Here is a 25,975-nt window from a genome sequence, read left to right as displayed (position 1 = left end):
AATAAGATGTTCACAAACTTTCACTTGTAGATAAAAACCCATCTTCAAGATTCAGAGTACTGTCAATACCAGGAAATAAGATGTTCACAAACTTTAACTTGTAGATAAAAAGCCATCTTCAAGATTCAGAGTACTGTCAATGCCAACAAACTTCAACTTGTCGATTAAAACCCATCTTTTTTTTTTTTAAGTACAAAAGCATGGATGCACCACATAAGTCACCCAGCCTCCTGTTTAACAAAAGGTGATGCGCAACATAATGCACTCAGCCCCTTATTTAAGCTATGCCCCCCCTGGAAGGGTGATACACCACATAACGCACCTAGACTCCCAGCCAGCCTCCTGTTTGTGCGATGCTCTTTGAGAGCCAGATGCGTCAAATAACGCACCCAGTATCCTGTTTGAGCTATGCTCCTCGAAAGTGATGCAGCTGGATCTTCCAATCCTCTTTCACATAAACCTCTTAACAAGAAGAGCTTAGATTACTGAAAGTAATGCATTGGCTGATCTTCAGACACAAGGAAAGTGATAATGGAATGGCTTTTTTTTTTTTTTTTTTTTTGAGCTGTGCCCTTCGACTTTGCCACCAAAATCTCTTTTCTAACCCTAAGAGGTTGTCCATTTCCTATAAGTAGCGGGTGCTGGTCCTTTCGTTCCCATCCAGAAACAATGGCATCCTCTAAGAGAAGTGCCAACCTTCTCTCCACCCTTCTCCTGCTCTGCTTGCTGCTACTCGCCTTCGGTATCTCTCTCTCTCTCTCTCTCTCTCTGTGATAATCTGTTAAACTGCGATATTCACTAACTCTAGCGCAATGTTCAAAATGCTTTAACCAAATCATGTAATGCGTCCTTATCGCTATACTTCGTTCTCCGATGCTTCTCTGCTTAATGATTTATAATGGTGGACAGGGAGGGTAGCAGAAGTGGAGGCGAGGATGTGTGCATCGCCGAGCCAGAAATTCCGTGGCGCGTGCTTGAGCGACAGGAACTGCGCTTCCGTCTGCTCCTCTGAAGGTTTCCCTTCTGGCGATTGCCACGGCGTGCTGAGGCGATGCATGTGCCTCAAGCCCTGCCCTGCTGAAAACTAGCCGTGATGATCATGCATTACCCGTATGTGCTCTCTTGGAGTCCTGCTAGCTGCCTTGTTGCTGCTTAGTTTCCCTTCCGCCTTTCGTCTTTGTCGATGAATAAGAAAATGGGAGCTGTCTTCTGAAGCTCTCTTTGCATCTTTTGTATGGGTAACTAAAGTTGCTGTTCTCTGTATCCTCTGTCTAATTAATAACATTCTTGAGTTGTACCAACTCACCTCAGAAAGGATATCGACCATTAGTGCTCATGATCATGATGACTGCGCGTTCCCGTATGTTTGGTGAATTAGATCCGCATTTCCTTGAAATATAATTTAACAGATTACACGACCTGTGCTGTGGCCGAGTCAGAAATTTAACTCGATGAGCATCAAGAGTGCAATGAATCAAAATTTAGTGTAATAAGATCGCATTTCATTTATCTTTTCAGTATAAAATATCAGAATATTCATTGAACAAGATCACATCTAACTATTGCTAGTAATATTGGCAGCTTCCACCGACGGCTCTAGCGATATAAGTCTATGCTTATGGACAGGTCGAGGAGAAGATTTTGATATTTTAACATGCATTGTGAACTTGGGAGTTGCAGAGAGAAAGAGAGAGGCAATATATACTTGAGGCTAAGCATTAATTAATGGCGATAGCAACTTGAAAATAAGAACTTGGAACATCTCCATCGTTGTAATGGAATGAGAAAAAATTAACAGGCAGCCGTCAGGCTTATTGCTCTCCCTTTTCAACTGAAGCTACTATTGGAGAGTAGGAAAGAAGGTGAGACAGCAAAAGGGGAGGGCGCGTATGACATTTTAAATTTTAATACACACTGCCAAAGGAGAAGGTGTTTTCACTTTTTAGTAGCTCTTTTCTTTGTTAGAGGATTTTAAAAAGATTTTCGGATGAGGTCTGAGTTAAAGAAAAAATATAAAAAAATAAAGGAGAATTGGATTGGGCCTCCCTTTTGTAATTGGATTCTACACGCGCAGCATATAATGAAAATAAAATAATTACGACGGAGTTTGATTGGGCCTTCCTTGTCCAATTGCATCTTACACCTACGGACCATGGAGTTATTTATAGAAGCGGTCCCATCCAATAGTACATGCTTTCACGTGAGTAGAGTATTAAAGGGCTGTAACTTAGCAGATTCATTAATTTTTTGTTTCACAAGTTGAAATATATATTTTAAATGTTAACAAGTAAACTTTCTAAAATTTTAGACATAAATTTTTAAAGTTTTTGCCGACTCTTTTCCCATTTCCTTACGGATAGACATTATGACCTTCAAAAACACATCCCTTGGAAAGACTATCAACAATAGATAAAGCAAATTATATGGCATCAGTTGGTATTAAATAATAGTTTAGATAGCTGAGGTACAAATTTGCAAAGTTGGATTTGTAGAGTTGTCTTTTAATTCTGATTGTGTGGAGCTAGATTTTTTTTTTTTAATGATAAATAATTCAAAAGATATAGATCGTAAACCCTTCGAAATTACTGATTCAAAATGTCCTAAACCTTTGAAAAAATATAATATGAACTAAATCTGTGGGAACATGAAGTAAGCGAATAAGGACTCCAAAGTATGATCAGCCAACCATGGAAACAACCAATAAAGTAAAACTGTGTGGGCAGCCGGTGGCCTCGCCGCAGCCGCTGGTACTGAGAAAGGTGAGACGACGCTCTTGTCCGACGTCCAGACGCGCTAGAGATTAGGGCTTTCACGTTGTGCTGCTGGTCTAGTGAGTCTTTAAGTGGTGGTTTGATTGAGTGAAGTCTATCACTCTGACAGCGCCAGCTTTCTTGCAGGTTAGGTGGCCTCGTGGTTTGCAATCGTACATAGGAAATACCAGACATATTTTTCAAGACAGTTTTGAGGCCACCTAACCTGTATACTGATCTTAATACTGTACACACCATTCGATCAAATTAAAAGGGGGCTAATCAACATTGTTAATGCCTCTATTAGGCATGGTCCTAAAATCGCTGGTTGGATCATGGCCAAATGAGTTGTGTGGTCATTATTAGCGCACATGATAAGATGCAAGAAGGAGAAATGGCTGCCTTGGATCGCATTATCAGGTTTCATAAGTGGTGACTATGTTATTGTCTCTCCCATCAAAGATTGGGTAAAGAAAACTAGACAGCAATTGGAAGGAAGAAGACTTCATTCTAGTTGGACTGGGTGTTTTCATCGTTTTCACATGCGCATTTTTGTAGAGCAGGAAGCTGCGACTGTGGACATAGGTCGTTTGATTATAGAACATGCTAGTGATCCTCATGATTATTTTGCTGACTTGATTATGTAAATGCTTTGATTGTAGGATATGTTTGTCTTTTGTTTTTTTTGTGAAAGGTTGGGTCAATCCTTTGTGTGTATAGTTGATGTGGTAAGCAAGCTTTTTACTTCAAATACCAGATATTTTAATCAGTTCCACTTGGATGTGGTTTGAAGAATTTGGATCTTACTTTAAACGACCCAAATCCAAGTCATATCGACCTAACCGAGAGAGCCGAATCTCTTATCCAACCTTTTGTTCATCTAAATACATGAACTGCTTTACATGTCCATGGATGTGGTTTCCGCTATTTCCGCTGCTCTTTAACTTGTACCTTTTAGTGATCATCACAAAACGTTGACACTTTTAATAATTGATATTCAGACTAACACTGCCAGCCCCCACCCAAATTGTTGTTGCGCCAACTCTCTTGGGATGGTAAGATCTGATCTTGTTCATTGATGTATGGTCACTCAAAACAAAAAAAACGCACCAAAGGATCGAAATTACAGCCAAAATTAGTTTAATTGGTCGATGTTTTATCAGTACCCACCAAGTGACCTCCCTCAACGTGGGCTGCAGAGCTTCCTGTCCTGAAACCACATTTCCACAGGTTTTCTTTAAATGCAAGTTGCTGATTTAATTTTTGAGGTTAGCTCTGTATGGCTAGCTTCATGAGCGATTGCTTTTGATGTTAGCTGCCGAAGATTCCCTTTTTCCTATAAATTGGTTTAAGAAATGGGTTTCCCTTCACACTAATCAATTCAATGGCAGCTTTTGAGAGCAAAAGCCTCCTCCTTGCTGCCCTCTTGCTCTACGCCCTGCTGCTGGGCTTTGCTATATGACTCTCCATCTCTCTCTCTCTCTCTCTCTCTCTCTCCACTTAATTATTTTGGCCGTGATCTTTTCTCATTTTCTATGCTTATGTAGCAAAAAGGTATTTTTATACTTTGAAAATTTTATGAGAGAAACATAGATGCATATATCTAGCTATACATACAGCTTATATTGGTATAATAAAAATAGAACAAGGTTGAATTTTCTTCAGTTAACTGCCCTTTTATATCTTACTCCGTTGGCTGAAAGTAAATATTCTAAACATGAGTGCGTTTTTGGTTTTCCTTCAAGAGGTAAGCATGTCTATGTAAGATGTCCGCGTGCTTTCGGAGTTCAGTGACAATCAGACAGTACTTTCGGTAAATTAGCCCTGATCTAGAGTTCGCGAACGGAGGAGCAGAGCTGTATCCTTAACAGAATCCAAGATAATTAGGAGGCATTGGCAGAGATCAGAAACTCCTTCGTAAATTAATTTGGTGGTGCATTGCTATTGAGACCTGCTGTGGTAACTTCTTTCAATGTGGAAAAGCAGCAAAACTAGCATCTCAGTACAACTTACTATCAACGAATTCAAAACACCACATAAATTGTTAAGTAAGGCACATGTAAAGACACATGCGAGGAGCATCGCACTTCAATTTTATAAGCCTAGAGTGTGTTTTGGTAGCGGTGAGAAAGATCTAGAGTGAATATCTCGAGACCTTTCTTGCTCATCTCTTGCTTGTCACACCCCAAATGTTGGGACAAAAAATTTTGACGGACCGACATCTAGATCCACTTTTTCTTGTAAACGTTTTTTATCAGTTTGGAGTCAGGCCCATACTCAGATAGTAGATTATCTTGGGTGACTCCGGTTGAATATAGAATTAGATGGCAATCTAGGGAAAAAAATGCTGAAGGACAAAAATGATTGCTATTATTACAATTAGATTTTCTGTTGGTAACTTCGGTAATATATATTTTGGTAACATTTTGTTTCATTTAGTTGATTTAATTCTGCTGCTAGTTGGTCGCTGTTCTAGCTTGTAGCCTCGCAGTCATCGAACTTTCAAGTCTCACAAACAACTTTACCCCTATAGGATTTCGACAATTCTCAAAATGTTCTTTATTTTCTTGAACAATGTAGTGAAACCAAGTGGCACTTTTGTATGTATGATATCTGAACTTATTTGGTTCCCATCCTTTCACAAACAGGTCTGGCACAAAAGTTTGAAGCATCAGCAGCGACCTGTTCATCGCCAAGCCAGAAATTCAATTACGTGTGTCTCAGCAGCTCAAACTGTCAAACCATATGCCGCACTGAAGGCTTCAGGAATGGAGGGTGCAGTCCATTGCGAAGGAGGTGCATGTGCACAAAGCCTTGCTAATTGCTAAACTTGGCACATAGCAGTCCCTGGTCTTTCACCCAACTCGGCCAAGATGAGAATAAAAACTAGAATCACCCAGTTCTGATGTACCCTCACCTGGCTAACCACTCTTCTGTGTTCTGGGTTCCGTTTTTTAGTCTCTCGTGTGATTCAACCAAATAAAAAAAGGTAAATCTTGTGATGATGTATGCTTTCTCTTTGATCTAGTCTTTCAATCTAAGCACTGATGATATGATATTCGAGTGTTGTGTCCCCTTTTATTTCCATGTGGTTACTTTTCTCCTTTTGCGGATCAGAAGCAGCTCGCCCTCCACCATTTTCAGCCTAATCATCAAGCTGTGCAACCATTTGAAACAAATCAGCATCCTTCGGCCTAGTACTGTAGACCCATAATAGGAATGGCATACGTTTGTTATTAAAAATGTCATTTCCCTATTTTCCTGTCTTTCATGGCCACGGTTGTGGATGATAAGGCATAAAAGAATAACCTAACGAGGTTTCTTGCTCCATAGAAGAAAACAACTTGCAAATATGGCAATCTCTAAAACCAATTGGCAAATATGTGACTTTGTTTTCATTGCAGATGGTTAGGCTTTTACATTTTACATATGCACATTGGCATTATCCTGGTGCAAGACCAGGAAAGGAAAAAGGGAAAGAAATATCTGCACAAATATGCATCGGATAAGACACCCCAATGAAAGGAAATCAGCCCCTTGGCCCTCCCACCTTCACCAACCTGTCGTATGTTCCCAGCGAGTACATGAATTAGACTACCTTTTACATGTATTTCAATACAAAATGTAGCAGGACCAACATCAGGGATCTCCAAATTACTAGTTCACCCTCTCAAGAAACTAAGCATCCAATGGACTCTTTCTATAACAACCCGACCCACTCCTGGGGTCAAGTCCCTAGTTCGGCGGATCCCAACCCGCCCTCTAATGGTCTCCCTTTATAAGCCTTTGAAGATCATTCACAATCTTCAATATGAGACTAAACTTCTGGATGTTACACTTTCCATCATCATAAATTTATAGAACAGAGTTTTCCGTTTTCGGAAAGACTCATGCCAATTAAAACTTTTCCCCTTGAAACCAGTTTCATGAAAAACATCAACTGTTCAGTTTTCAAAAAAGACAACAGCATAGTAGTCAGAAGGTTACTGCTGCAACCAGCAGATAAACAGAATCTGAATAAGGCCAAAATTTGGATGAATACAACATGTGAAAGAAATGACGTGCACAACACAAAGGTACACAATTCCAGCTTAAATCTCAGAAAATATAGAATCATATATGGTAAGACTCTGCCCTAACGCATGGTACACCATAAGGTGACACGCAGCAAACTCAAATAAGCAGCCTCCGTACCCAATTCTCAGGTAATAATTATACCAGTGCCATCTCTTGGAAAAGTAGCTTCACTTATAAGCTTTATTCAAAAAATGTTTAACCATGTGTCCGGACTCCTTGTGGAGTTCACAATTTACCTCTCCTGCATAGTCCTCATGCTGCAGCGCTCTGTTTGTGACAATGGTCTTCAAGGTTGAGTGCTTCAAGTAACTTTGGCCAACTCTCAGGAATGCCACCTGGTAAATTGAACTCAAGCAGCTTTCCTCTAGCACGATAAAAGCCCTCCACAGGCTGACTCTGCACATAAAGATCATAGAAACAGGATGTTGGCTTGTGAACATGCAAGTAGTTTCTGTTCCAGTAGAGAGCAAAAATATCAATGGAAACAAATGTTGCGACATCACTATATGCAAACTCTCAGGAAAATATTTCTTCAAATTCTGGTCTCATCGAGAAATTTCAAAATTTAAAACTTGCACAGCTACAAAAAGTAAATCAAAATTTCGCGAAATTGTGACATCCCGATTAGGTTTCATGGATGAAAATGAATAATCACTCACGAAGCTAGTTGGATTATAAAAAGGGGGAAAAAGAAAAGAAAATATACACAAAACATATATAGAAAGGACATAATTTTTTACAAGAAAATGCTGTCACTGTGTCACATTATCCGGAGAATGTCACAACATTTATTTTTTTACAACGATTTGAATATATTACAATGTCAATCAATTAGATCTATTTTGGCAAATAAGGATGCAATGTTTTTTACATATCACAAATGTCAGTCATACGGTTGAAACCACTCAAAAAGATCAGCATAACCAACAACTGCAACACAGGACAATGACAATTTACAATATTGAGAAAATTTCAGAAATCATAAGGGAGCTTAAATGGTTAAACCTAATAAGCAAAAAGCAAAAATTATTGAATTAAGTATAATGTCAATAGTGAAACTAAGTTAACCAGACCACGACACGAGTCTAACCCAAGACATCAAATATAACTGAGAGGGTGGTTTGCAAATGGGTGCTTCACCTGTGGTTAAATCACTCTCAGCTAACTTACCATTCAAATATAGGATGAATGAATCACTTTTTATATAAATAGTCAAGTAGCTATCAGTTACCTTTTTGCCACAACTTTAACCATTAGAAAAAATTAAACCTCCTCATAAGAAGGTCGTTTCCCTCTCTCTCACAGCTAAACCAATCACTCGAGTTACTGCTTAGATTTCTAAAAAAATCCATTTGGTCAATTCATTAAAGTGATTAACGACCCAGAATCTCCATAAGGAGACATCAAGAATTCATCACATGAAATCAACTCTGTCTCCACATCATTGATCAGACATCTCAGCACCAAACAAGTTGCAGACCTCTGGTATCCATTACTCCCTCCTAAATGAAACCAAAAATGCCAGATGCATATGCATATGCATACAAATCCAGATGGAGAAAGAGAGATTGATCTGTAACCCAAATGATGAAAATGATGAAGGTAGTCAGTCACCCATGGATAATATCGAGAGAGAAAGAGAGAGAGAAATGCACATATGAAACGTAGCTGCAATTTTTCTCATTGCACTCAAAAGGCACCTGTACCTGCATTAACTCAAGTGCAATGACCAAAATGGCATGTGCATCTTAGTGAGAGCACTTTTCCCTAATACTGAACTAGAGGCAGCTAAACATAAATACATCTATATGCCATGCAACTCAAGTGAGCTATCATACGCAACCTCTCTGCAAATATCGAGCATTATCTTAGAAAGCAGCACAATGCCGATATCACTCTAGCCTGTTTGAGCTTTTTAAATTTTTCTTGTGCTTCTGAAGACAGTTTTCAAGACTTTGAATGACACAATCAGCATTTTTTTTCATAAACCATCAGCAAAACTAGATACTCCAGGTAAATTACCATATCATTGTAAATGCGAAGCCTTTCCTTTACTACTTCTTCTCTGTCATCTGCACGAGTAATAAGCTTTGATGCACAGTGTGGAGGAGGCAGAAGAGGAGCCATGTACATTCCTGGTCCGCCATTCTCACCGTCGATGTTGATGGAGGCCACATTAAAGTTGCCTCCACACTGACTGCAAATTCTTCTCCCAAGGCATTTGGTAACCAATACATCTTCTCTGAGCCTGAGGTTTATTACCAGATCAATGTCTGTCACATCCTCCAAAATTTCCTGCAATGAAGGAAACTGAAGAATCTCAACAGCCAAACAATAAGACACCATCAAACCAGATGCCAAATAACTGACACTAAACTGATGAACTATTAAACGTTAGCTCCTTTTTGGTGAACCAGCCAACACAAGATATACAATTTTATGAAATCAAAAACACAATAATCTTGACAAGAGCATTTTCCTGCAACTCGTTCTGCCATTTCAGCAAGAAAAATTACAGTGTCCAAGACCCATCTTCCCAAACCTCGGAAAGGCTAATCATAATAAAGTTTCAGTTTGCTTGAAAAGTCCAACATGATGAAACTGTAACTAAGTTTATGTCTTAGACACATCTTCCCAAATAAGTTTATGTCTTGTTGTCCAAAGTTAGAATGGTAACTCAGTTATTAGTGCAACTATTCAAGTGCATATCCATTCAAATGTGCGATACTTTCAATCTAGAGAGAAAATCATTTTCACAATAGATTCTTACTTTATCAGTTTCCTGATTTACTAGTCAAAAACTACAACTGTTTTCCCAACTACAGTGCTAGTTGAACTAGACAATTTAGATTATTCTACTGGTTAAAAAGTGATCCACTTGGCCTCCAACAAGTCCTGACAGTAGGCAAATCTAATAGAAGTAACTGTGCTACATAGAGTATATAAAATGCAAGTTTTGAAGAAGGTAGTTGTCAAGGTAGAAGCTCTTACTCATAATGCATACAATGTCCAACATGAATCCATTTTTATTATTCGAAAAATAACCACGGTCAATGATGTAGCTAACACCAAATGTTAGCTTAGTCAAATGACATTGTCAGTGCCACCTTATATAGGCCTCATGTCATGTTTCACTTAGTTGGCTAAGAACTGGCAGATTTGTATAAAAAAATGAAGATAACTTTATAACGTTGTTTGCAACAGTTAGTGGAGTCATGGATCCATTTTATAATGTTACAATGGGTTTTGTAAGATCTGTTGCAGCAGCATTGTTGACATCAGTCCATTGTGCTGTTGAAATCAGCAAACCTCCTGTAGGCTGTAATTGTCACAAGAAGTCATATACTTGTGATGGTGCAATGTTGTCACAAAGGGAATAATGTCCTATGTGATAATGGCATCCACATCACACTGTTTGTCATAAACAACCTATGATTCCACTGGCCATTTGAGTTTATCTTTTATGGTCTTTTGCCCAATCCTGCTAACATTCTAAGATTGCTTAATCTGTCATTTAATATTAATTCTAATTCAACTTTACTCCTCCATCTATTTTTTCAGAAGCATATCACTGTTCTAACACACCTCTAAGCATGGTTTGTCATCCTGTTGTATAAAAGTGACCAATCCAATTTGTTGCCACAGGAAGGAATCATTGTCTTTTATAGTGTATTATCATTTCCCTCAGACTGGAAAATACATTAAACATTGAAGCATGTTAATGTTGCCCCACATGCTGAAGTGACTCCTAGCAGGAACCACAACTAAACAGAACTACAAGAAAAGACCCTCAAATGCTGTACAACTGATAATGATTGGGCTGCCATCGACAGAAAGGGTATCAATTCTACATGTTCAATGCATTTCACATCATTCAATAAGAATTTGTGTACAAGTTGTACAGGAAAGTGCCCTAGAAAGATATGACAACCAAATGCAGGAAAGAAAATCTCTGGATATACCAGTAAGACTAAGAGTAGCAACATGAATTAACAACTTGTAGTGGTTACACCCCCAGCAAATGAATTTGATATTCTTACAATTATTAAAAAAACTGATGCAGTACCTATACAAAAGCTCATTAGGCATCTTCAGGTATATTCTATTCTTAGGTTGCAAGCCGGGGTTGAGTAAAACCAAGCCTTTTCCATCACAGCATAAATCCTTTTCCTGTTTCCATTTTCCTTGCCGAATAAAGGGCACAAAAGTAATCGAGAAAACTATAGAGCACCAGCAGCTGCTGGTTGTGTAAGTTACATAAAGATAAAACCATTTTGACAATCAAGAAAAAGGAAGATTTAGCTTTCGCTATTGTTTTTCTGAATGGAATTTTAATTTAGGAAATCAATATTGATAATGGAGCTGCTGATGGTCATAGATTTGGTCAAAATGAGAAGTTTTGGATGGAAAGTGTTAAGCTTAACCTATGAAACACTCCTTTGTGATAATTGAAATTTTAAGCACCATGGGAACAGTGTCAGGAAGCACTTATACAACATATCTTTAGTGACAATTGAAATTTTAAGCATAGGACCTAAGTATATTTTCATGGACTTTTAATTAAAAGGTATTACGAGAAAGATGCTTACCGCCTGTTTTATTGTTCGTGGAAATCCATCAAGGATGAAACCTGATTCGCCCTTCAATTGCCCATTTTCAAGACGTTTAGATAAGAGGCTTATGATAATTTCATCAGGAACCAGCTTCCCTTGGTTTACCATTGCCTTTAGCTGCAAATTGGTAAACAATGCTGTAATATTTAGACAATCTTATCTACAAAATGCCAAATGATGTTATCTCAAATGGAAGAAAAAACAAGTAAATAAACAAGTAGACACTCTCAACCAGAAAAAGAAAAATGATGTCAGCCATTGGGAAATAGCAAAACAATAGTTGATAAGTATCAATCTCGACCCTATAACTTAGAAATATCGTATATATAAAATGTCATCCCAAATACAGTGATAATCAGGGTTGCCCGCAGAAAGATCATGATGTAATAATTCCATAGCAGGAAGAGGACATCTACAAAAATGTCATCCCAAATATGGTACTGATCAGGGTTGACCAGTAAAAGACCATGATGATGCGAGGATTCATTAAAGGCCACGAATGTCATTAACAAAAAAGGAAGCAAAAACTTCAAGATCCTTTATACAAACCAAAGGTTGACCATCTATTATTCAGCATTACATGTGAACAAACTGAAACTCGTCAACTGCACATAACTAATCGTCAAAATTCTCCAAAAAACCTTCTTAAAAAATCGTCAACTGCATAAATAAAATGTTCCAACCAATCCAATCTTCAACGACTTTTCAAACACGCTGGCTCTGTTCAGCAATGCCTTCACAGTGACGAACTGCCACTAATGGTTCCATGATGAAGCAATTCATTGGAACATGAGCATGTAAAACAATTACGGGCATGTAATGAAAAGTTCCTGCAATTGTCCCTATTTCAGGACACAATATAATTCCCATACTCCTGTTCCAAATCTGCACCACTGACGTCCATTTCCCTCAAAAAATACAATAATTTTACATCCTAAAGCTTCTAATTTCACCCCTCAAACTAATATTGCAGGATCAGTGATTTAAAAAGTGCATCCCATCACCCGTGTCAGAACTTTCCGGATGCAGTATCAGGTTGTGAAGTTAAATTGGAACCCAGCAAAGCGTTGAGAACACAAAACGACCATGATAATCAGCAAATTAGCGCCAATAATAACTTCTTTAATATACACAACCCTAAAGGAAGAAGTCTCGACCTAACATTTTAGTACTCAAACAGTTGCAGGATCAGTGATTTAACAAATGCATCCCATCACCCGTGTCAGAATTTTCCAGATGCAGGATCAGGTTGTGAAGTAAATTGGAACCCAGCAAAGCGTTGAGAACACAAAACGACCATGATAATCAGCAAACTAGCGCCGATAATAACTTCTTTGATATACCCAACCCTAAAGAAGGAAGTTTCGACCTAAAAAATTTAGTACTCAACCAGTTGCAGGATCAGTGATTTAACAAATGCATCCCATCACTCGTCTCAGAACTTTCCGGATGCAGGATCAGGTTGTGAAGTTAAATTGGAACCCAGCAAAGCGTTGAGAACACAAAACGACCATGATAATCAGCAAATTAGCGCCAATAATAACTTCTTTGGTATACACAAGCCTCAGGGCCAGGAGACAGAAGACAGAGTTTTTGAAAAGGATCCATGTCAACTTCCAGTTTGACCCCAGTAAATCCCCATCCACGATAAATCTAAGAGAACAAATTTGTGGCTTTTCATCATATTCAAACGAATCCACCACATTTCATCCATAAGAAATTGACAAGGAACTAAACCATAATACGACTTGGGTATGGACTGAATCCTCGAAATCCTACACAACGATGCCGGGAGACACTCGAACAAGGACGATGGGTGCAAGAGAGCAGGTACCTGTTCGGCGAGGGAACCGGCCTGCGCGAGTTCGTCTCTGACGAGATCGCCGGTGGCGATGTGGGGGACGCCGAGGAGGTGGGAGAGGCGGCTGGCATAGGTGCCCTTGCCGACTCCCGGGCAACCGAGGAATACCCACTGGACGTTTCGGTCCTGAGGCTGCTGGTGCTGCTTCGATGGCTCCAGGTGGTGTTTCAGGGGAATGACGGGCCCCCGGCCACCGGCGTCCGAGACCAAGGCGCAGAATGCGCGCCGTGAGACGGTGGCGCCGGCGGCAAGCGGCCTCAGCACGCGGTGGAGGGCCGCCATCGCAGTTGCAGAAAAGAACACAGAAGGGAGGGTTGTCTTGGCTGAACGTCGAAAACTGATTGCAAGAACACTAGAAGGGGAAAGATGAACAGAAGCAATCGCTCTGTAGTGCGAGGGCGTGAGAAATCAAGTAGGTCAATTTGAGAAATAATTGTTTAACGATAAAAACTTTAGAATGCAGGAGAAAAAGGAGAGAGACAGAAAGTGAACCAGAAGAAGATTTCTTCTTGCTTACTCTCCGATGCCACGGAAGCACCACCGAGAGAGAAAGATGGCCCGAACTCTCGAAGTGCACGTTTTTCTCAACGTGCAAGGCTGTACCTCGTTAGCACACAGAAAAATCAATCTCTCTCTCTCTCTCATTGAGCTTACAGTTGACGACGGTCAACAAAATTTCTTTACATATTGGTTTCATAACTGATGGCAATGCAATACTTAAGTGCTGATTAAGTTTTAAGATTTAATCCCTTTTCATTAGATTAGAAAGCCGGCGTCATAAGCTTACTGTGAACAAAACATAGCCCTGACAAAATGTCACAAGAAACGAACCTTTGTTCCCTGTTACTGCAGCGTTTATACATTCAGTAAGCAAGTATGAAGAAAAGTGCAGATGAAGTACTTACATCATCTTGCTTGCATCATACAGTCAATGCAACATCTTCAAATGTGAAGCTTTTTTCTTTTCTTTTTTTTGGGTGTCTGGGACATGTGTTGGTGCTTCATCCTCTTGGCCTTGTAAGAGTAAATACAGAATATCAACAGATGAAATCATGAAGAAACAAACCTTCGCAGAATCCTCAACTTGTGCACCTTAGGTGGATAACACCGCGAAAATCCCCAACGATTTAAAATTTTTAATAAATAAGCCGGATGCATTTCTTATTTTGAAGCCTATGGGAGGTCTATCTAATGCAGGTGGTTGGACATGAAAATTGAAGTTGAACAAATCGCACTGTTCTTCACTGTTACGAAGTAAAGGGTTGCCCTTAGCCCCATCTAGTCGTTTAGAAAATAATGTCTTAAATGTTAACAAGAGTTCTGTTCCACCAACCAAGGAAATACAGTAAGAACAAAAGTTTGGATGATTATATATATATATATATATATATATATATATGTTGGCAGGGATGGTATTTAAAACTTATTTTTCTTGTTTAATTTGTTCAGAACATTTCGGGCAAGAAATGCAGAAATGTGAAGTCAACGAAGGGTTCAAATTGACGGCTGTATTTTTTTTTTTTTAAATATAAAAGGCTAAAGGCGACAGACAAATTTGCCTAGGATATATTTGAAAAATTAAAGACTTTAATTGAAAATTAAATCCATTATCGATTCATGTTCTGTCATGTAGTCTGGTAAGGTTAAGTTAACCTTTCAAAAAGATACATGCTGGTTATATGTCGTCTTCGTTCGCAAAATTTAGTAAAAACAGAAATATAATAATGCTGGCATTGAATATCAAAAGGGAATATACTCGGGATATCGCATATAAAATGATGCCGTGAAGTAACCGCCGTGGATCGCCACATGTTTGGTACTCAAGCGTCTCGCTTTCTGATGCACTTTTGAGCAAAACAAGATTATCATACAAAATAGTTTCAACAACAAATATATTTGCATGAACGTGTTAAAGCGTGACTGAGCGTTCAGGTCTTGGCAGCACAAGAACTGGAAGATCGGCCCCAAGGGAGGCCGCAATTGATTCGTCAGGAACGGACGTTTCACACAAATTGAATCTATTGTTCAAAGTTACAGATGTAAATCTGATATCGTTTTGGAGAAGAAGTTAAGTATGAAAATAAATTTGATGTCTGATTAAAAAATTAGATTAGGCCCAGGATTTAAGAAATGGCGTCTAATTGAATTCAGATTTCATTATATATCCAATCAGATTCCATTCAAATTTGGATGGGATATAGTTCATACATTTTAACAGTGACATCTTAATGCAGCGTGGTTTGGATTTGGTTTAATCAGTCGGATTCACATTTTGATCTTAATCTAAAAATTTGGATTCAGATCGGAGTCAAACAGTGAGTTTGGATTCAGGTTTGGATATAGTATAAGATTTTCTTTATTCATATTAGAATTTGAATTTATGAACACCTCAAAGATCCAATTTATTAACATCCCTACCTTAAACTGACATTTTATAGGATTTGAGAGCTCTTTCAGGGACACTTTTTGTGTTTTAAAACTTGAGCATTCTGCAATGGGGGAGGAGGGGGGTGGCAGCAGGGCCGTGGCCCCTATTCACATTTTTTTTTTTTTGAGTTACACATGAATTTTAAAATGTTTAGTTGAATCTATATAAAAATTTTGCAAAATTATATTTCGACTCTTCTTTAAAATTTTGGACGTATACTTGGATCGAGAATTTTCTATCAATACAATCTAAGATTATGTTAGATAAGAACAAACACAATACACAAGTGTTGTTTGAATCAGCCGATTCGAGTGGCCTGGGGGCCAAAACCCATTTGATTCATGGGTGGATACAGAATGATACCAAAATATATATACAATCATGTGCAGTTGGACTTCGATGATCCATGACCTCAGTTTCTTCCTGACAAATGATATCCGTATCACAACCCTGAAGCTGCCCTGGCCATAGCTTTAAACGCAGGAAATATCCGTTTGCCTGTTTTCTGGAAGAAACAATAAACCGCCTACGGTTTTGTTTCCGGAACCCGGGGGTCCGCCATGCTTACCGCCTACAAGCTCGCTGTTTCTTGACGGTTCGGGTTAGAATGGCTACAAGACAAGGTTAAAAGGAAGAACAGAGGTTTGAGCCACGTCCCGTGATGCCCGGCCGACTGCTAAGCTGTCATCCTTATCCGTTCTTTTCTTCTCCCTCCCTTCGCTGTATAAACTATTAAAGGGAAGCATCCGCAGACAAATATCTCCATCGCCACTCATCAATAGTAAACGACTCAGAGTAGTGTGAAGGCGTTTGATCTGATTTTCATGGAGAAGCGAATGAAGCAGGCACACACCAAGGCAGCAGAGGAAGGAGTTAGGAAAGACCGGAAGTCGGGGACGGGACTGAGCGGGGAGCCGAAGAAGGGAGGGCACGGCGGCAAGTTCACGTGGTGGGGAGACGAGGCGGCCTTACGCCGCCTGCAGGAGGAAGGGGAGCAGCTGCCCGTCGACCCCAAGGACCCCAACTATGAGGACCCGGAGGACGACGATGACCAAGCTTAAAGGAGTTGTATAGCCAGCCGTTTCTCTCTTTTTAGGAAGCGCAGTTATCCATCCCTTCCTTTCTGTTATTTTGCTTTGTAGCTTTTGTTTCGTGATATATAATGTGACCAAGAGGCATTGTCTTTCTGCACACAATGTAAAGTGAACTGTGAAGATGAGGGAAAAAAAAAAGACCCTGAAACTTCTGCTTTTAACCACTTCTATCACTTGTTAGTAATATCGAGTTGTATCAACCTGAATGGCAGATAAATATGGTATCCATCGTAGAAAGAGATACCAAAAGAACTGTGATGTTTACTTGGAATCAGTTCACACAAGATTCTTTTCTTGGCATTACGTTTCACTCGCATTCAACAAGAAAAAAGATTTAAGGTAGTCTTTGAAGGACAGATTGAAAAAAATTATTATTTAGAAAACTTGGTTTTGTAAAAATGAATTTTGTTGAAAAACATCTTTTTCATGTTTGGGTAAGCAGGCAAAGCTGGTTTTAGATAACCTGAGTGGGGGTAGTTTTTTCACTCCCAATGAAAACGGTGTGTCAGAAAACCCATTTTTCTGCCATCCAAACAAACCACAATTTTGGGTGCATCCAAACACACCCTAAGAAAACATTATGACTCGTGCAAAAGTCGAAATTTTTAAGAATAATGGTTGTTAGGATAAAAAAATACGAGGTCAAAAAATCACATCTGAAGGAGATTAGGATTTCTTTGTGAACAAAAAGAAGGGCAGCGGAGGATCTTGGACCCAAGGGCCAAAGGAGAGCAACTTGGCCGGAATCCACCACCGAGCTTGCCATGAAAACATTCAAAATGCAGAAGTAATTCAGCAGCATTTTAGGCCCTTTAAGGTGATTGAAGCAGTGTCAGTAAAGAGTTTAACTTTCTCAAAAGTAAAGAATCAAAACTACAGTATAGTTGAACAATGAACGATGTTTGGGCGAATGACAATGCCTGTCCATCCACCGCAGATAATAGCGTTCCCCATATGATGGAGTTTTCATCATATGGAACAAACTTCACATCCTTGATATTTGAAGCGGAATTGATACTTCATCAGCTGCCCCACCGACCGTCGGATGCAGAAGGTTGAACATACTATAGCGCTCAAAGATTCTCCGTCGACAAGCTTGCGCAGCCAATATCCCTGTGGTGAATGCCCCATGAACTGAACCTGAGTGGTCGACGCTTGCTGCTTCCCCCGCAAAGAAGAGGTTGTCGACAGGCCTCTGGATCTTCTCGCTCAGGTCAACAGGCTTCCCAATCAGATCGAAGCAGTAACAACCAAGCGAATTGATGTCACTTCCCCAGCGTGAGACCAAGTACTTCACCTGTTAAACCACAAGCATTAGCGGGTCTGCTTGATAGAGAAAAATGGAAAGTGAACCAGCCAGTCTAAAAATCAGCATAATACAAGGTTTCCTCACTGCAGCATGACTGTTTAGGAGACCTTTCTATGAGAGCAGGTTTTGCTCGCACAGGTATGAAAATGCACTTTCTCCAAAATGGTGGTGGTGCCGCACTTTCGGTTTTGCGAAAAGGAGAACCGAGATATCAAAAGATATCCTCTTGTTGGTCATTATTTTTGCGTCTAAAGCATGTCTTTCAGAGCTCCAGAATATGGAATTGCAAATTTACGGTGTTAAAGATATAGTTGCTAAGATTCCACTAGCAGTAGGCAACCAAATGTTGTCTCAGAGTCAAGAACTCCATTTCATAATACCCCAGAAAACAGGACGTTCGGAAAATACTGTACGAGAGGGTACTGATGAAATTGCATTTGAAATTCAACGCTTCCGCGCGGAGACTTGAGTTTGAAAATTTTGAATATAGCTATTCTACCAGGCATTGGCTTCTTCGTTTAGCAGTAGTGGGAATAAATGCAAATTGACCGCACACGCTATGAAAACATGCCCCAGAAACCCAGGTTGAAACATTAAAAAGTTTCCCAGTCCTCCAATTCGAATGGCAACTACTCTCATGGTTGTCAAAAGATGATTAGGCATGACAGGATACAGATCTTACCGGACTTGCTGCTGCTGGCATCATTTTCTTGAGCTGCTCCATCGCAAAGTTGACTGCTTCCTCATCTGACAACTTCTCTAGATCGATGGCACATCTCCCAGCCATCATGCAAACAAGAACTGGATGGCCCGTTGCTTTGTGGAGATTGAGGAAATAGCTGCAATCATATGAAGTGCCCGCAACCAGGCCTAGAAATTCCACATTTGGCCAGAAAACATTGTCAAAGAGCAATGCAATTTTGTTCTCATCACCCACGCCTATATCACGGATCGCAGTCCCTTTCCATTCAGGTAATGGGGGCTCAAACTCTATTAGGTTTGCTTTCAACACCCCTATAGGTACAGTAATTACAGCCGCATCTGCTGAGAATTTTTTACAGCCATCCACTGTGACCACAACTCTGTCAGGTTCGTGGACAATTTTTGTGACCCTGAACATCAAGAATATCACGTTCAAAACCAATATCACAGTACACGCAATAGAGTTTATACCAAGCTTCAAGCATCTCCTGGAAAGAAAATATTTTAATTTTCCAAACCAGGTTATAGATACACCTAAAATTCTAAACACAGTTCTAAATCATAATATTTCTAAAGATCAGGAATACAAAACATTCACAAACTTGTTTCATATTTTTTTAGAAAAAAATTACTGTAACATTTGTTTTCAGATCTTCAATGTTTGATGCATGTGAGGTTTCATGTAATCCTAGCTCCTGATGGGTACTTTGGTAGATGATGGTGAAACTTTAAGTACATCTCACTTGGTCCTGAATGGACTAGGATAGTGTGGTAGATGATGGTCAAAATTTAGGTACATCTCACTTGGTCCTGAATGTAAAGTTTAGAGCCGACATGGAAGGCAAATCTAACCATCGTATAATAGCTAGCCTACTTTTCAGACCTAGCATGCTTCACTCCAAACCTTTTACTCCTTTTGCACTTATTTCCCTAAAGGACCAAACCACATTTGAATCTATGTTCACTTATTTGTACACCTAAAAAGACTTAAGACCTTAGTTTCTCCATTTAAAAAAAATAAAAAATAAAAAAAAATAAAAAAATCAAACATGATGCAAGGTTAGCTGTTTGCACTTTTTGTTTAAACACTCAAAATAAGGATAAAAACTTAACACAGAAAAAGAGAGTATAAGAAACTAAGTTCCACATTACCAGGTTCTCTTTTTGCTTCCGGGTGTAATTGTCTATTTGACATTAAATACTGTTTGGCAATAAAAGATATCATCTCTAGGCATTTCTGCCATGATCATGTATAACATGCAACTTTTCATCTTTGAGATATAGACGAGTATTAGATGCAGTACCTACATAGAATTTTTCAGATTCCCCTCTCATGGACTAGCACCACAGTACATGAAAATATGTGATTTTTCATTACAAGTTACAGCAAATTCTCATAAGAAGCTGTGTCCAAAAGCACACACCCCTAATATTAAATTTTTAGCAGTAAGCAGTCATGCTGATTAAGAAACATGCTGTGAAGAAATGAAGGATGTTTGTGCCTCTAAAACTAATGCAACTAGAAGTTTCACAAAAGCAGAAGCAACCTAGTGATGCATTTGGGTAATACCTGTGATTCAGGCGTACATCAAGTCCATCAGCAAGAGCTTTTATGACTGGATCATATCCTTGCACCATAAGCCCATGGCCACCGGAGAGAACATGTTCCTACATATTCAAAAATAACCATAAGACGAAAGACTGATGGTTATTTTGCAGACAACAAAAGGTACAACTAATAGATAGATCATATATACATATAACTGAATATATGAAATACCTACTAATTTGCTCAGACTTGAATAGATGAATGTATAAAATATTCATATAATTGACTGAATCGTTTTTTTATTGAAGGATACAAACAAATAAGTGAAGATTTTATCTTTGTAGAAGCATTAACTTCAGAACTTGGAACTTCAATTTTAAAATGTGAAAACTTAAAATATTTCTTCACAGACTCCAGTAAACTTGCATCATTTATATGAATCATGCACATCATTTTCACTTCAACATTTGCAATATTATATCAAAAAGTGAAGCAAAGATACCTGATCCCAACATTTCAGTGATATGGTGTCCATGTCAGCAGCAAACCATGCTTCCATTCTGCAAAGATACCATTGAAGTACTTTGTGTGCAAGCCCTTTTGGTCTGGAATCCATAATATCAGTTAGGGGTACAAGATCTATTACTCTTCTGAAACTTATAACCGAGAAAAGTACTAACAGAAATTTTGGTTGTATTTACCTCAATTCTGGATTCCTGTCCAGCACAATTGAGACAGCCTGGAGGACAGACATGTCTTCTATGTTTTCACTTCTGACTTTCTCTGTCTGGGGTACCAACATAGGTTATCAAATAAAAATCAGTAAGAGGAGAAATTTCAAAATAGTAGAGCAGTATGAGGTACAAAGGTGATGATGTCACCTCTTTAAGAATTCTCTCAAGTAGTTCCCCAACTCCTACAACTATTTCCTCAGGGACTTGACAACCATCCACATCAAAGAGCGCACAGCTATGAAGACAAGGACAAAAGAACTGGAGGCTTGAGCACAAAAACAAATGATGCCATTTATACTAGAAGTTACTGAAGATTTGAACATCATATTATTCAAAGACAAACAGATCATCTTGCTAAAAGTGTTCTTTGTTCATAAGAATGCAGACACAACAAAGAACTATAACGTGATACAACAACGCTAATTGCATGAAATACATTATTAGGATCCATATGTAAAAGGAGAAGTTATTTAGTTGCTAGTGGAAAGTGTTGTCTGGTTACTACTTTACATCATAAGCCTGAAGGACCTTAAAACATGGAAAAACTACAACCTATAACTTTGTCACGTTCAATGGGAAAATTTGACAAAGTTCCACAGATGCCTCTCATGAATTTATATTATCTTTTTCTACGTTCACCAAAAAACACATGGAAAGAAAATTCATAAATCTCTTGATCAAATATATTGACAAAAAACAACAAAGGCTGTAGGGCAGGCAGATATGGAACTGCAGAGAAAATAAACAACCAACAAAATGTCATAGATGCCTTTGATGAATCATTATATTGTCTTGTGATTCCTTCAACTCAAACAAGCATGAAAACGCAAATTCATAGATGTCTCAATCAAACATTCCGAAGAAATCAACCATAGCCCCTTTAATCCAAGCCTTACATTGAGACATTGACAAAATGCAACTAACTTAAATGTAAGAAAATATTTTTTTTTGTTATAAAAAAGGAAAAAAGACAGGAATGGTTTCCAAGCAACTGAAGAAAGGAGGAAAGAAGACATGTCGTTCCAGGTTATGCAGTCAAATAGCTTTCCTATACCTGCTTCAAACCTCAACTCGTCGAAGCAGGAACTTTCTGCTAAAACTAGCAAGTAAGCTAAAGCCAGCCGTTCATGCAACATGGACTCTTTTAGGAGGTCTCAAACATCCGTGTCGCACCTGCACCAGATGCTGGTGAATGTGGAACCGCCTAGAAATGTTACATGGATGGATGGCTTCAGACTTTTTTCTCGACCTTTTTGTGCATGTTCATCTAGACAAAAATCTCTGTCAATTAGTCAAAATTTGAATAATGCATTTGAAAAATTATGAACCTTTCTGAAGCTGAAAATTTCCCTACACTTCTAGCCCCTATGTACAAACGCCAAAAGTGCTCTAGTGTTTTTTGCAATTAACTGAAACTCTACAAGTTTTGAAATGATGAAGGATGAACTCCAAGAGGTTTCACTTTCTCATATCCATCAGAACCGTTAAATATAAGTAGTTATATGTAGCTTTGTGAGTGTCCATGACATATATGTAACTTTTCTTGCAGTCAAAAGAAGATCTAAGATTATAAACCAGTTGATGCTGTCATCAAACCAATACAAGATTATCATGCAAATATATTCCGTGGAAAATAAAAATACAGAGCGACACTAGTAATGCTAGAAATCGGATAGCAACTAACAATCCTGAAAAAAAAAAGAAGAAAAAAAAACAAAGAAGAAAACCTCTGTAGGTCATGGTCGTAAATCACCGAGTTGTCACCACTAGTCCGGTAAAGAGTGAGACCAAGCCTTCTAATTAGTGGAGCCAACGGATTTTCGTTGCAGACGCCATGTAACCTGTAAGAGCAGCAGATAAAAGGGATGGATTCTGTAAGAAAGATAACCCAAAAAGCCCATACCATCAGAAAAGGAGAACCACTAACAAGAACCCATATGATGAAAAACATAAATTTTACCAAGATGCTCCCATGTCCACGGGGAATCCAAAAGAGTAGTCCGTAAATATGCGTCCGCCGAGTCTGTCTCGTGATTCTAACAGCACAACCTGAATATTGTGAGATCACAGGGTGTCAGTCACATGTACAACCTTATCAATTCATTCAAAGGAAGACCAGAAACAATCTAGATCTTTCGATATACCTTAAATGATGCGTTATGAAGGGCGCGAGCTGCTGCAACGCCAGAGATCCCACCCCCAATCACAATCACTGATGGTGGGAAAATATGCTGCCTCTCAATGCATAACGAGCTTTGACCTGAATGTAGTTTTGATCATGAGGAGAAATTCCGTTCGCATAAGTATACTGGTGTTCGGGGGAAAAACAGAAAACTGACATGGTTACTCTGTCCCATATTCAAGATATAACTCAGACTGAGCAAAACGCCTTTCTATCGACCAACAATATGCAAACTTAGCCAATTCAACACCAGTCCGTCTCATAAAAATTTACGGAGAAATCTGAAGATCCTTGAACAACTTCTTTATCGGGAGGAAAAAAAAAAAGCGAAAAGAAGAATTGCTTCAAACTGAAGGCGTGTATAATAACAAGGGAAACATACCGAGATCTTACAAAAGAATCTTTTCCTTTCCCCTCTCGTTCAATCTTTAAGAGGGTCATGAAGGAAACATATGGTTACCCCTCAAACAGAAATCAGAATTTACAGATTTCCCGTCGCTCGCTTAACTCACAATTGACCCCTTGTGAAACATCAATATAGCCTCATTGAAATCAGGATCTTTTAGAACCACCGGTAAGATCAACATGTCTGTCTAAATGAAAGAAAAGGTCCAAGAGGGGCAGAATCAACATACCCATCCCGAAATCAGAGCGATGCTGATTCTTCATCTCCATTGCCGCAAGAGAGAAGCCCACAGCCTACGATTTAGGCTTGTTGGGTATCTCGGAATCGAACAGACTACGACTGGATTGAGGGGAATAATGAAGTATAAAAATCAAGAGGCACGTAACGAAGTGGTTCGATTTCGATAACTGGCCTAGCTTGACAAACCAGCTCATACGTGAAAAGCCAATGGAACCAACGTAAGAAGCCCGACCAACCATTCAGATGAAGGCAAGGAGGAACGGGAAAACTTTCAGAGCATGATTGTTGGGATCAGCGATCCAAATAAAAAGAAGAAGAAGAAGAAGAAAGAAGGACGAGGCGGAGAGAAGAAAGAACGCGGGATGGGGAGGAGGGAAAGTCGACATTTATAGGAGCGAACGACGCAAAACCATCGGGAGATGCTGACGTGTCCAATCAGCCCCCACCGACCAAAAAAGAAGCACCCCCTAAGAACAGAACCTCTCTCTCTCTCTATCCCTCTTTGATTTCTCTCTCTTTTGTTGTTATCTAGGATAATGTTAACAAACTTTTTTGCTTCGAAAAGTTACATCTGTGGATCATAATGGCCTCAAATAAGTCTCCCTCCTCTTGAATGCATCAATAGTAACAACTTTAAAAGTGCATAACTCGGTACACTTTATATATATATATATATAACGTCTAAACTGTGATTTTCGATGCTGCATTTGTTCCTTGAAATGTGATTTTTATTTTAATGTGTTGAGACATCATATTTCAGATGCGATGGTTTAATAACTCCTTTAGCACAACAATTTGCATTCGCTTTCCAAGGTAAATTAATATATTTACAATGTACATAATCCGTACAAAGAAAACGAAAAGCACAAGAAAACAAATTATACAGGATCTACCAAACAGGAAAAGGGCAAAGTTATGAAAAACATCACATCAAAATCATCCATTAAAAAAAAAATACAAGATATTCATTACCATGGCACGCATGTGGAGAGAAACGCGCACACACGCGTCTACACGAGCATCCATGTTAAATATTTATGTCTGAAACATAATGTTTATTTTCCAAGTTTTACTTGAAAAACTGTTATTGTGGTAGATTCTTCTCCCTGATGTTCACTATCTCAGTAACGTTAGAAGAGAAAAATAAACTTAGAAACCGACGATCATGCTGAATGCATGAACCTTTCAAACAGTACGTTCTAGCAGTTTGTTATGCATTTCTCATCAGATCCCGTATAGATAATAATCTTCATTAACAAAGAAAAGAAAAAATTTATATAATTAGGTAGGACCTACACCATGTGAGATTACCTTAGAAAGGACAGGCTCTTTCATGGACCAAAGGGACCTCCATTCCCCTGCTCATTAAAAGGTAAAACATAAGACTCCTTTTCAAAGTTGAAATGTTCTATGCAAAATAATTGCTGAAAACATCAATTATCTTGGTTTTTTCTTCATTATCAAAAATATACGCAAGTGGAATCATATCTATTTCTCTGAAAAAAAATATACCAATTAATTATAAAAGAATTGTTTCTAGACTAGAGGAGAAAATCTTATTAATGGGGAATAAGTCCAAGATGTGCCACTTGGGTCTCGGCTGATTTTAAAGAGCTCTTCTAGAGAATGCCATATTGCAAGTGGCTTCCTCGTTGGCTTTTTTTTTTTTCACATTACTGACAGAAGGTAAAAAGGAAAAACCCTAGATCGCTGAGAACATGCTTTTCGGGACCGTCGGGAACAGTAGGAACGCGGTGCTCCATGTGTTCTTGTGTCCAGTACATGTGGAACGGAGATGCATTGCACGGGGACTTGCTTGCCAACCAACCGAGAGTCCATTCCATTGTGCCGAGGTGATTGCCTGATTGGTGAAGGCAATTATTACTTCTAACGAACCATGCCAAGCGACCCGTGACCCGGACCCCACCTGCTTGTCCCCTCGCCGGATCCAGAAGATGTTTTGATGCGGGTCTGGCTTTAGATCAAGCTGAAGAGACTGACATGACCCGATGTGCTTGGATTATAGATCC

The 25,975-nt window shown here is 39.0% G+C and overlaps 3 protein-coding genes across 3 annotated transcripts; 1 reads left to right on the top strand and 2 right to left on the bottom strand.

The window, feature by feature from the left end:
- Window positions 1-592: 592 nt before the first annotated feature.
- On the top strand, window positions 593-1,301 carry LOC116248589 (defensin Tk-AMP-D1.1-like). Its single transcript, XM_031621471.2, has 2 exons — window positions 593-742; window positions 910-1,301. Exons 1-2 carry the CDS (start codon window positions 670-672, stop codon window positions 1,086-1,088), a joined length of 252 nt encoding a protein of 83 aa, XP_031477331.1. The 5' UTR covers window positions 593-669; the 3' UTR covers window positions 1,089-1,301.
- A 5,421-nt stretch (window positions 1,302-6,722) lies between these two features.
- On the bottom strand, window positions 6,723-13,944 carry LOC116248985 (probable adenylate kinase 6, chloroplastic). The gene is made up of 4 exons (XM_031622057.2): window positions 13,275-13,944; window positions 11,417-11,557; window positions 8,850-9,122; window positions 6,723-7,223 (listed from the first exon to the last, which is right to left on the bottom strand). The coding sequence occupies exons 1-4, from the start codon at window positions 13,581-13,583 to the stop codon at window positions 7,080-7,082; spliced, it is 867 nt and encodes a 288-aa protein (XP_031477917.1). The 5' UTR covers window positions 13,584-13,944; the 3' UTR covers window positions 6,723-7,079.
- A 3,711-nt stretch (window positions 13,945-17,655) lies between these two features.
- LOC116247370 (polyamine oxidase 5-like) lies at window positions 17,656-24,313 on the bottom strand. Its single transcript, XM_031619535.2, has 10 exons — window positions 23,935-24,313; window positions 23,262-23,377; window positions 23,078-23,166; window positions 22,845-22,958; window positions 21,265-21,352; window positions 21,085-21,170; window positions 20,886-20,988; window positions 20,405-20,502; window positions 18,815-19,244; window positions 17,656-18,120 (listed from the first exon to the last, which is right to left on the bottom strand). Exons 1-10 carry the CDS (start codon window positions 23,972-23,974, stop codon window positions 17,809-17,811), a joined length of 1,476 nt encoding a protein of 491 aa, XP_031475395.1. The 5' UTR covers window positions 23,975-24,313; the 3' UTR covers window positions 17,656-17,808.
- Window positions 24,314-25,975: the final 1,662 nt, after the last annotated feature.

This window comes from Nymphaea colorata, chromosome 2 (assembly GCF_008831285.2).
Source record: "Nymphaea colorata isolate Beijing-Zhang1983 chromosome 2, ASM883128v2, whole genome shotgun sequence".
Taxonomy (NCBI): Eukaryota; Viridiplantae; Streptophyta; class Magnoliopsida; order Nymphaeales; family Nymphaeaceae; genus Nymphaea; species Nymphaea colorata.
This window is presented reverse-complemented; position numbering and strand designations above follow the sequence as displayed.